Genomic DNA, 11,647 nt, shown 5'->3' on the forward strand with positions numbered 1-11,647 from the left:
AAGTTTCCCTTTGGAATAGAGACTTTGGTTCCACTCCCTCCCCAAGTATTATAATTGTTTGAATCAGAGCCTCAGAGGCCCCTCTGGGAGCCGTTCCCACCCACCCCTTTTGTCTGGACTCATCAGAGACCCTGGGTGTAGCCCGGCCAGCTCCATTGGCATGATGATGGGAAAAATTCTTTCAATTGACACAGTAACAGAAAAACACTCAACCCCCAACACCAAGGAATCTCATGTTGCCAGGGATGGACCAAATATTCAGTTTGCTGCAATTTCCCTAGCTGTGGCTGCTTGGCCATGACAGGGAACAATATCTAAAAGGGAAAGGGAGAAGAGCAGAACCCAAACTGCTCATCTTTGGTGGGCAATTCCTCCTGTTCTTTCCTGTTGGTGAGGACACTTTGCCTCACAGAATGACAGGACAGGCAGGGGGGGAAGGGGCCTGTGAGCAGGAATGGGTGGCCTTCAGGGCTGTCCAAAAGGGTCTCCAGGTGGGCTCCCCTCCCCCCAGATGTGGTGAGCAGTTTCCATGTGACACATCACCACAGTGTGGTGATGTGACAATGCGATGATGTGGCATCACCATTATGTAACAATGCTGCATCCCTGGGAGACCTCTGGAGCATGAGGAGTCAGTGTGGGATCGCAGCACCAGAAGAGCCTTGGAAGGAGCTGGGGAGCTCCATCTCACTGCTGGTGTCCTGCCACAAGGCAGAGGCACTGCTGACTGCACTGGGAATTAGGAGGAGGAGAGCAGTGGGGTGATAGCTTAGCTGGTGAGCCTGGGACTTGGGGGTCTACCCTAGGATCTATGGACCTGTGCTCTCCTGCACCTGCTGTGCAGGAGGCTTACTGAGCTTCTGCTGAGTGTTTGTGTCTTCCCAGCTCGGTCACAGAAGATCGCTTCTGCGAGCCGCCAGGCTGATGGATTCCGACCTGCTGGACCTCCCACTCGGAGTCAAGATCTATGTGAAGCCCAAGTCCAAGACTATCTTCTGCAGAGGAAAGCTGGGGGAAATGGTAAAGGAAGTAAAAGAGTAGAAAAGCTCTCCTCTTTCAAGGGGTCCCCATCATGCACAGCTCTTGTGGCCACCTCCTCTACAGCAGGAGCTGCAGCCCTACAGTCAGGCAGGGCTGGGCAGCAGAGAGAATCTCCAGGCTCCCTGGAACATAGAAAGGAAGCACTTGTCAGTCTCCTCACTGGTTTCTGCCGCTGTTCATGTGTGTGGCCAGGTCTCTGCCTGCAGCAGGCAGTTGTTTGTCCATGTGCCAGGGCAATGGGCCCCTCCAGATCATCCTGCCACATTGAGCCATGCTCTGGAGCACCTTTGAGGAAAACTCCAACCTTCTGCTTATTCTGTTGGCATATTTGGAAGAGTTTGGGTTTCTCTGGTTGGGAATGTCCTCCTCCTGCTCCTCCAGCTTGCACTGCACCTTCACAAGGTAGAGACTTGCTGGAGGCAAAGTGACACAGCCCTTGGGCCTGCCTAACCCAAGGAAACTGGTTTTGTCCATTCTCCACTGCCTGCATTTCAAGCACTGGGCTTGACCTTTTTGGTTGGAAGGTTCATTTGCAGGTGGGTCAGCAGTTCTTCCTGGTGGCCTAAGGTGTCTGTTTGCTAGTGGGGTTGCTACTGGGATTTGTCTTTCCTCCCTCAGTCCATCCCATCAGAGCCTAGCTTGGTATAGCACAGCTCCATAGTCTTTCTGTGAGGGCCTCTGTGCCTTCAGAAGGATGAAGACTGTTGGTCTTCAAAGTACCTTGCTCTTTTCACAAGTACCACATGGCACCTCTTTGCTGTTCTCCTGCCTCCTTCATACTCTGGGAAATGTCTCTTACAGCTTAATGGGCCATGTCCTTCTTTCAATCTGGACGATCCCTACATCCACCACCCTTCACCACCAGTGCAATACAACTGCCTGCATGACCCCCACCTTCGGGACTACCACAAGCGCAAGGACGTCCTGCGGATGCTGAGGAGACAGGGAGTCATCACCAGTGACAACAAGGTAGGTTTGGGTGTTGGGCTGATCAAGAACAGCCCCCTTCATGCGGGGCTCCCACAGCCCTTGCTGCAGCTGCCTGCTGCTGTCAGAGGGCAGGGCTGTGCGCTGGTGTCCCTGGGAGCAGAAGCAGCACCAACATCCCCCTGGCAAGTGCCAGTCCTGCCTTCTCAGCCTGCCCCATGCTGCCTGTCCAGCCCTGTCTGGGAGGACATCAGAGGTCCCAACACCAGGATATGGGGGGAAGGCTTGGGGGCAGCTCCCCTCCTGCTGGGGTCGGGCAGTTTCGGGAAAAGTTGTCTGCATGGCTTGACAGGGTTTGGGGGATTCTGCCCTCGTCCCTCCATAGGTGGTTTGCACTCTGAAGGAGTTCAATGAGTACAGGAACTACCTGACCAGGATCAAGCTGCAGTTAGAGAAGATCTTGAAGCAGCAAGAGGTAGGTAGAGGGCTGTGTTCAGGGGCACAGGACTGTGCAGGGCTGTGCTGCTGTGGTGGGGAAAGGACTCCACGGCTGGGAGCTGAGCCAGCGCAGGGCTGAGCTGGGCATGGGCAGCAGGGCCATGCGCAGGCACACGCAGTGCTAAGGGAAGCCCTTCTCTCCTGCCCTCCTGGCCGGGCTGAAGCAGAGTACTGGCCTTGGCCTGTGAGAATCCTCAGCATGCAGGGGCTGAGCAACATGACCCACAACCTGGTGTGACCTTTCAGGAAGGGCTTCTGCCACTTCAGGCCAAGTTAAAGGATGGTCCCAAACTGCCAGGACCCACTGACACTTCCTGCCAGGAGATGCAGCAGCCACAGCCTCAGAAACCTACTTGCCCATGTCCACAGAAGGGTGAAGAGACCCCTCTGAAATCAGAGAGATTAAGAAGAAAGAAAATAGCTTCAGACGAGGGCCAAACCTACTCCAGAGCTGAGCTGGGCACAGCTGCTGACTCCCAGAGGAAGCCGGATAACACTGCTCACGACCTCTTTAAAGCTGTCCTTGAGCAGCTGACCACAGCAGAAGCCCAGAAACTCCAAGAGCTGGCTGAGGCTGTTGTGCATGAAGTCTTTGGGAGGCTCAGGGTCCCTCAGGATTACTATGTCAACTTTTTAAGGAGGGCTGCCCGGAAGATCAGAGGAATAGTTTTTAGTGGCTGCGTGGTAACAGAGACACCTTTAGACCATCGTCAAGAAATGGAAGTCTTGGCCAAGGAGCTTGTAGCAACAGTGTTGGAGAGCTTGGGGGACCATCTGGAGGCCAAAGCTTCTGAGCCAAGGAGGGCAGCCAGGCAGAAGGAGCAGCATGTTGATGAAAGAGCCACCCTAGTGGACAAATCCGAGGAAGCTGAAGCAGCCTCCTCGGACATAGCACGTTTACACACCTGTCTTGACAAACTCATCAGACAAGTTGTTAAGAATGTTCGCTGCCTCTTGAAATCCATGGTATCTTCTCAGTTTGAAGGAGACTCAAGCTGTGGGTACACCAAAATCCCGGAGCTTCCCAAGGATAAGGTTTCCAACAGACAGATGCAGCCAGGAGTCTCAGAAGCATGTGAAGGACAGAGCCAGGAAGCAAGCACAGGAGTAAAGCTGCCTGCCTTAGGACCACAGCTCCAGGAAGAAGGGAATGGATATGCCAAAACCATGGAGCCTGAGAATACTGCGATGGTGAAGGAAATGGTGAGAGAAACAAATCCAGCAACTTCAGGCAACACTTTGGACATAAGGACCACAGCAAATCGGATTGTTCAGTCTCTATTGGACCGGATTGGTCAGCATGGGCCTGTACCGACCCCCAGACATAATTTTCAAGAGACTGTCCCAAACCCAGCCACATCCCAAGGCAGAGCAGAGAGCTGTGCTGCTGAAGACACTCTCCCCACTGTGGACCCACAGTTTTCCTGACAGCCCATCCCTCTGGAGGGTCCCCAGCCCCCTGCCCAGACTGGAGTACAGCACAGATCAGTGAACCCAAAGCTGAGGTGAGCAAGGTGTGTGGCGGGAGAGCTGAAGGGCTTCTAAATGGCAAACCTGACACCCCTGTTCCATCAATAAAGAGTTTACTCCTAAGGACTTGCTTGTAATTCCTCCAAACCAGGCCAAACTGCATTCGTGCATTTTCCCTGCTGTAACCAATCCCATCCTCTTCCCTTCTACAGTCTCAGCCATGCTGCAAGCCAATTTGCAGGGAATCTGAGCTAGGAAGGTGAGGAGTAGCCAGCATTTTTGTTTCGTACAGCAAGCTTTGCTGTCAGGCAAGTGGAGGAATACATCCCATTGGAGGCAGCCTGGCTTTCACCTAGTGTCAAGCACAATGATGTCTTTGCCTAGCAATCCTTCTTGCGGGGTCCTTTCTCCTCAGACTGAGCTGCCCCAAAAGCTCTGCATGAGCACTTGTTGCTGTGCTGGGGATCAACAGCAGCGTCTGCATCTGGGCACTGCTCTGCCACTTTTGAGTCTCGTCTGACCAGAGGAGGGAGGCAAGGAAAAGGTGGAGGCTCAAAGTTTGTTTTGAGTTTTTCTCCATTTTTTTCACACCCTGTCCTGGCCAACCCACATCCCCTTGGGGTAGCGTAATGCAGCTGCTCAGCAGTGGTGGCCTGTGAGTGTGGGCTGGTCTGGCACAGCAGGTGAAACAGTGCCAGTGCAGGGGGGTTAAATGGGCGGGAAGCCGGGATGCTAGAGCACAGTTGCCATCAAGGGCCTGCCTTTTCTCCAGGTGATGAGATAAGGAAACGCTGGGGACCTAAGGAAGGCAATGGCTCCAGTTGCTTTCCCAGCCACTGGGACTGGGCCTGCCCCACAGGAAGGGCTTGGAGTTGCCCGGCAGAGTTTGTTCCATCTCCCTCCTCAGGCTGCAGTGGGGGCCTGGGGGGAGCCGCAAGAGTCCCGGCCCTGCCGCAGCTCCAGAGCGGAGTGGCTGAGGGGCCTCTGCGGGCTGCTCCCCTCGGGGGCTGGGCAGGGCCTCCACAGGTCCCGATCCTGCTGAGGCTGCTTCACCTCTTCTCTGGCCGAAGCCCGGGTTCCTCCAAGACATACATATCCCAAACTTACCTCATCAATGTGTGTGAATATCTGAGGAGGCAGTGCCAAGAGGCTGGAGCCAGGCCCTGCTTGGCAGTGCCCAGCAATGGGACAAGAGGAAATGGAAAGAAACTCTTAACCGGGAAGTTCCACTTGAACATGAGGAAGAAATTGTTCCTGTGCTCAGTCTCCACACAGGAAAGAGATTGCCCAGAGAGGGCGTGGAGTCACCCTCACTGGAGACATTCCAGAACTGTCTGGACACAATCCTGTGACACTTGCTTTGGGATGGCCTCTTGAGCAGGGAAGTTGGACCAGATAAGCCGCTCTGGTCCTTTCCAGTCTGACCCATCCTGGGATTCTGTGGGAGCAGGAGCCTGGTGGTATCATTAACCCCTCATCCCAGCCTAGGGACTGTGGGACCTTCAGGCTGGTGTGGCTGCTTGCTCTACCCTGAAGATGTTACAGGGAAGATGTTGCCAAGCAAGTGAACTTAGACACAAGAAATACTCACTCACTAAATTTGCACAGTTTTGTTGCAACTTTGCTGCTTTCAGACAATTTGATGTGTTTTGCTCTGTGAAAAATACAGTCACCGATAAAACTGAATGAGGACATCAAACTAAAACTGTTTATTAATACAAGTGGGTCAGCTGAGCTGGGTGTGTCTCACTGATGAGGCACACCTCCGCCTAAAATGCACACACTTTCATGCCCTTCCCCAGCTTGTGGGGGTCCTTGTCCCCTTTTCCACTGACTGAGTTCTCAATAACTCACATTCTTTCTAACCATCTACCAAGCTCAAACTAACACCTCCTTTCCTGTCCCCTTTCTCTCCCTAGTGGCAAGCATTGGTTCACTCCCCTTTTCCTCCTGCCTCATGCTCACAAGGTCTAGCCCTGTGCTAGGTCCATCTTTGCTATGTGACATAAGTGTACATTCTTATGGCTGAAACAACGGCTGAAGCAAAAGATTTTTTAATCTCTCACAATCCGCCCCCTTTCTATTTATCACCTTTTTGCTGAAGCCCTTGGTTTGGTTATCTGTCTGGCTGCTGTGGACCAGTCCCTGTTTGCAAAGAAGTTATATTAAAATATAACATTTACACTCCAGTGCTAGTATTTTGCAAACTCATGTTTGTGCTGAGCTATGCTTATTCCAAAGTTTTAAATCTGCATTTTCTGCTGAGACCCATAGCTTTGTTCTAACCTGTGTAGAATGTACCTTGCGGAGTTCAGTACAATCTACCTGTATATTCTGGAAAGGTCTAGGAGCTAAGGTCCTTCCCCCACTATGAGTTTTTCTCATCACTTTCTTATTTATCTTTTGACAAATCAAGCATTGTTCAGTCACTTGTTTGGCTACTGTGTCAACTCCCACACAGCAATAAGTTCTTAAAAATTGATCACATAGTGCTTGCATTCTCCAGTGTACAGTCCTTGGTGTACCTTAATTAATATTTCTCTAGTAATTGCTTTATTCAATATTTGCCTTCCATCTGGCAATAGCCACCTCCCTTGCTGAGCCTTTACACCTCTCATATTCTGTAAGAATTCCTCTTCCACCTTAGTGGTATTTTTATATCCTTTCTTTTACTTTGTTACTAGGTATTTGTCTTGGGTTGCAATACAGGATGTGACCAGAAATGTGTATTCTATCACCATCAGTTGAAGCCGGGTGGGACAGTGATCCTTATTCCCGTGGCAAATATTATCTGCTAATGGGCCATTTTTAAAACCAGGTGGGGCAGTCATCTTTATCTCTTCCACAACCCACTCTCCCTCCAGGAAGATATTGTCTGCTAATGGGCCATTGCATCCCACTGTATGACTGATAAAATTACATCATCCCATTGGGAGATGCTCCAGCCAGGGGGAGGAGCCAAGCCTTTCCTACCTAGATAAAAACTGTTATTTTGGACACCAAGACAACCTTTTTTCCACTAGATTCCTTTCCACATCATCCCTGGACATTCAGAGGAAAACTGCACCCTTCTACAGGACCACTGCTTCAACTGAACCACATCTGGCACTCCAGGGTGACTGCAGTCACCAATTAATGGGATTGCTACCAACACCCTGACTGACCAGATGTCAGGTTGTATTCTGACTCTGTCAGTGTTTGGGGTTTATTCTTTGTAATACTGCGTTTCTATTTTAATTTTTGTAATAAAGAACTGTTATTCTGTTGGGGGTTGAGTGTTTTTCTATTACTGTGTCAATTTAAAGAATTTTTCCCATTATCATGCCAATGGAGCTGGCCGGGTTACACCCAGGATCTCTGATGACTCTAGACAAAAGGGGTAGGTGGGAGCGGCTTCCAGAGGGGACTCATGTTTTCGGCGAGCTGGGAGTAGGACGCCCCATCTGCAGCCCCACGCTGTGGAACACAGGAGAGCCAGAGCGCTCTGCAATCACCGGCCCTGCATCTACCCCGTTCCAGCCTCCTGCCTCTGCGGACACAGCTGATCACCCGGACACACACAGTGAACGAGGAGCCGCCTGCTCCAGCCCGTTCCCACCTAAGACTGGCGTGGCCGCTGCTGCCCCCTCCCGCCTCCGCTCCCGCCTGCTCTCTGCAGCTCCGAGCTTTGTTCCAGCTGCAGCGCCAGGACCGAGTGCAGGGAGAGTGTGCCTGCAGCTTGAGAAAGGACTGGAACCGAGTTATCTGTTCTGTTTTGTTGGTAATTTTAATGACTGCTGTTGTTTCTGCTTGTACGGTTAGATATATTAGTAAAAGAGCTGTTATTCCTTCCCCCTTATCTCTGCCTCAGAGTCCTTGATTCAAACAATTATAATACTTGGTGGGAGTGGATTTAAAGTCTCTATTTCAAAGGAAAACTTCTGCCTTCATTGGCAGGCACCTGTCCTTCAAACCAGGACATATTCCTATTTCCATATCTTTGCCTGAGAGTCGCTTAATTTCAAAATTATAATAATTTGGAGGGAGGGGGTTTGCATTCTCCATTTCAAAGAGAAGCTTCTGCCTTTATTGGCAGACACCTGTCCTTCAAACCAGGACACCCCTGCCCAGCATTAAAACCCTCTTTCAAAGGAAGGAAAGAAGGGGTTGCAGTCTGTTGCTGAGCTAAAGGCGGGTCTTTCGAAGCTGTGTATGTCTCCCTGTAACACTCCTTGTCCTGCCAGTTATGGTGTAGGACCTGAGAATAGGCTATTAAATCCAGGCACCCCACCATCCCAGATCCTTGTACCATCTTGAGCTGGGTTCCCTCCTCTCACTGCTAAGAGATGCTTTCTGGGGATACACACTTACAGAACATAGCAAGTAGTATTTTGCTTTTGAGTGAGAACAAGAGGGAGAAGAGGTTAATTTATTCCATCCCTAGGAATTAGGTTATTGCAGTATGTGAAGGACTTGGTCCTATCAGGAGAATGGGAGGAGATGTATCATGGTCTGACACTGGCCAAACTGCAGGCACTCAGCAAAGTCATTTGCTTACTCTCTCCTGATACTGCTGGGCAGAGGAGAGGGAAAAAAAATTAAGGAAGGGCTCATTAGTTGAGATAAGGACTGGAAGAAAAAACACTCTAAAAGGAAAACAGGTTCAAATTTAAAGGTATACATTTATTATTAACAGAGTCAGAGGAGGATAATGAGAAATAAATTAAGCCTTTAATACACCTTTTTCCACCCAGTCCTTCCTTTCTTTCCACCGACAGTGTAGGGAGATAGGACATGAGGGTTTTGATCAGTTCTTCACCCAGGATCTTTTTCTGTTTGTCAGGGAGAGGAGTCTTCTTCCTGCTATGCTGTGTGGTCCCTCCCACAGGTAAACAGGATTCCCAAAACTGTTGTGATGAGGGTCACTTGTCAATGGGGTGTAATCTTTTAAGGATAGGCTGCTCAAGTTTGGAAGAAAGGGCTCTCTCTCTATCTCTGGAAGCCAGAGCCCTCAGGTTTCTCACTGGATCACAGCTTTTCTCTGGCATCCACCTGCTCTGGTGTGAACACTTTTCCCACAGGCTGCAAGTGGATCTCCACATCCCCTGTGGACTTCATGCATCACAGGGAGAAAGTTTGTCTCACCATAGTCTTCACCATGGTTTGCACAGGAATCTCAGCTCTGATGCTTGGAGCACTTCCCCCCGCTCTTTCTTTTCCACTGACCTTGGTGCTGCTGTGTTGTTCTCCTTCACATGTCCTCACCTCCTCCTCTTCCCTGACTAGAAGTAAAACTGTTGCTTATAGATATCATTGCCAACAAGTTCCACTAATTCAAAAATTCCTGCAGCATTTCACAACGCTGAGAGGCTGACCTTGCCTAACTTCCACACTGGGGAGTCTTTTGCCATGTTTCAGCACTGGCCAGGCAGCCCTGGCACCACTGCGTGGACAGTGCCAGCTGCCACAGCACCAGTGCTATTTAACACCTGTCTTCTTGCAGGGAGCCAGGAAGGAGAAGCCACCACTGTCACTCCTGTCCTTCCTCCTGCAGCATGGCTGGCTAGGGTAGCCAGGTGGGCGAGGTTTGATGCAGGCCATGTCAAGATGGTGGCAGCTGCAGTGGCAATTGCCACAGGCTGTCCCACGATGGCCCCCGTAGTGGCGCCTTGCTGCCCCTGGGAAAAAAGCTCCATGTGCTCTGCTTTGATTTTCTTCTTAAATACATCATGGAGGCATGACCAACCTCTCTAATTGGGCCAGCAGCATGTCTTCTTCAAAGCCATCAAAGATTGGCTCTGTCAGACATGGTAGAAGCTTCTAGCAGTTTCTCACAGAAACCACTTCTGTAACCCTTCTCCACTACCAAAAATTAGGCTATGTCAAATAAACACACCTGAAGTGTGCTCACCTCTGCTGTTCTAGCCTGCTGCTCCAAGGCTATTGCTACAGTCCAGCCTGCTACCTGGAGTGGCAGCAGGACTGGCTACTCCCATGAGTTTCACAACAGAGTAATTTTCTCTCTCCCATCACCTGAGTTGCCATTCCCGTGTGGAGAGGAGCGGCCGAGCCCGCGCCACAGTGCCCCCTGCAGCCGCAGGGGAATCATCGCAGCCGCCCTGCCCAGCCGGGAGCCAGCAGCGCCCCTGCTGCCTGTGACTGGAACTGCACCGCAGGGGAAGGTGCTCGCGGCAGGACAAGGCTGGGCCTGGGGCTCTGCCTCTGCTCGGGGCTGTGCTGGGGCTGCTGTTTGTTTGCCTTGTTATACACACTCACACTGGGAACCAACTGCTGCTCCTTCTTCCATAGCTTTGCCTGAAAGCCCCGTCATTTCAAAGTTATCATCATTCAGAGAGAAGGGAGGGGATGGTCATATTTTCCATTCCAGTAAGGTTCCTGCCTTCCTTGGCAGATGCTTGTCTTTTAAACCAGGACACTGTCTCAGGTCACCTCAGGTCTGCATGTGCCTTTACATTGCTTCCATGAGGATCTGCTCCATAATCTTCCCAGGCACAGAGAATGAAGCTCACTGGTCTGTGGTTCCCTGGGTCTTTCTTTCTTCCCTTTTTAATAACTGGAAAAATATGTCCCTAGTTGCAGTCCCAAGGGACTTTGTGTTAGTTTTAAATTATGGTTGGGAGGGACTTAGCAATGCCATCAGCCCATTCCCTCAGGATCTTGGGGGCATCTCGTCAGGCTCCACAGACTTGTGCCCAGTCAGTTCCCTGGTGATCCTGAACTCTGGCAGCAGGAGGGACTCTGCTTTCCCAACACCCACCTGGAAGTTCAGAGACTTGAGAGATGCCTTTATATCTTGATGTGTTCATATCCCAGCCTGTAAAGTTTACTTCTGTTTTTCCCAATCTGTTCTTTCTCAGGGGAGAAAGGAGGAAGAGGTGGAAGGTGAGCAAGTGGCTGTGTGGTGTTTAGTTACCAGCTGGGGTTGAAGCACAGTGGTGGAGACCCAGAACTGTGTACATGAGTTGCTTGAGCAGACCATGCCAGGGTTCACCCAAAGAGGGGCAGTGGGAACAACCCTTTTCCAACAGGAACTCACCACCCTGCTGTGCCACAAGCTTGGTCTTTGGTGGTTTCTCATCCTGGAACTTCCCACTAACAGCCACAGCCATCTCAGATGCCTTCCTTAGGGCCACAGGAGCAATGTACCCAGGCAGTGAGGATGGTGGCAACTGACTGCATGGCATGGCCAGTGGATGGAGGGCAGTGTTGGTTCCTGCTCACCTCTTGCCCACCACACTTCCAATTGTGCCTGCAATTGTAGCTCCCTCATGACAAGAAATATGGTACCAAACTGAAGAAAGTCCCAGGGACCCCCAAATTGAAGAGGGTCTGGTGCACACAGCTTGTAATATGGGGCTGTGGGAGCTTGGCTTACCCATTCTGGAGACAAGGGGGCTCAGATGGCCCTGGCAGCAGCACTGGGTGTTTGGGTGGGTGTTTGTGGAGAGGGGATCACATAGGACAGCATCAGTCACAGCCTGTCTCAGCAGTCACCAGGTGACATGTTACAGTCTCACGGATGTAGTTGCTGATGGGTACAATGTAACATGCAGAGGCTTGGCTGAGGTAACTGAGTAATGCTGTGAGGCACAGTCCCAGTGCAATGCAAATTCACCCCAGGCTCTTGCACAGCATCCCTGTGGGTGGCCTCAAGATGAACAGCAGCAGGATGTGCAGCTCTGTGCTGAGACAGATGGGGGACTGAAAGTGC

The 11,647-nt window shown here is 51.1% G+C and overlaps 1 protein-coding gene across 3 annotated transcripts in view; it reads left to right on the forward strand.

Moving 5' to 3' along the window:
* Nucleotides 1–551: 551 nt before the first annotated feature.
* LOC306809620 (uncharacterized protein) overlaps nt 552–11,647 on the forward strand; it is a 195,531-nt gene continuing 184,435 nt past the window's right edge. The window contains exons 1-5 of one of the 3 annotated variants that reach the window (XR_013776278.1): nt 552–776; nt 886–1,020; nt 1,843–2,010; nt 2,354–2,443; nt 2,713–4,117. Coding sequence is in view for 1 of the 3 variants with exons in the window: in XM_079321309.1 (XP_079177435.1) it covers nt 925–1,020; nt 1,843–2,010; nt 2,354–2,443; nt 2,713–3,894 (1,536 nt within the window). In the remaining 2 variants the exon portion in view is untranslated. Of the gene's footprint in view, nt 1,021–1,842; nt 2,011–2,353; nt 2,444–2,712; nt 4,137–11,647 lie in introns of those variants that run through there. The other 2 variants (XM_079321309.1, XR_013776277.1) reach the window with 2 other exon arrangements.

The sequence above is a fragment of the Erithacus rubecula genome (assembly GCF_903797595.1).
Source record: "Erithacus rubecula genome assembly, chromosome: 18".
NCBI lineage: Eukaryota > Metazoa > Chordata > Aves > Passeriformes > Muscicapidae > Erithacus > Erithacus rubecula.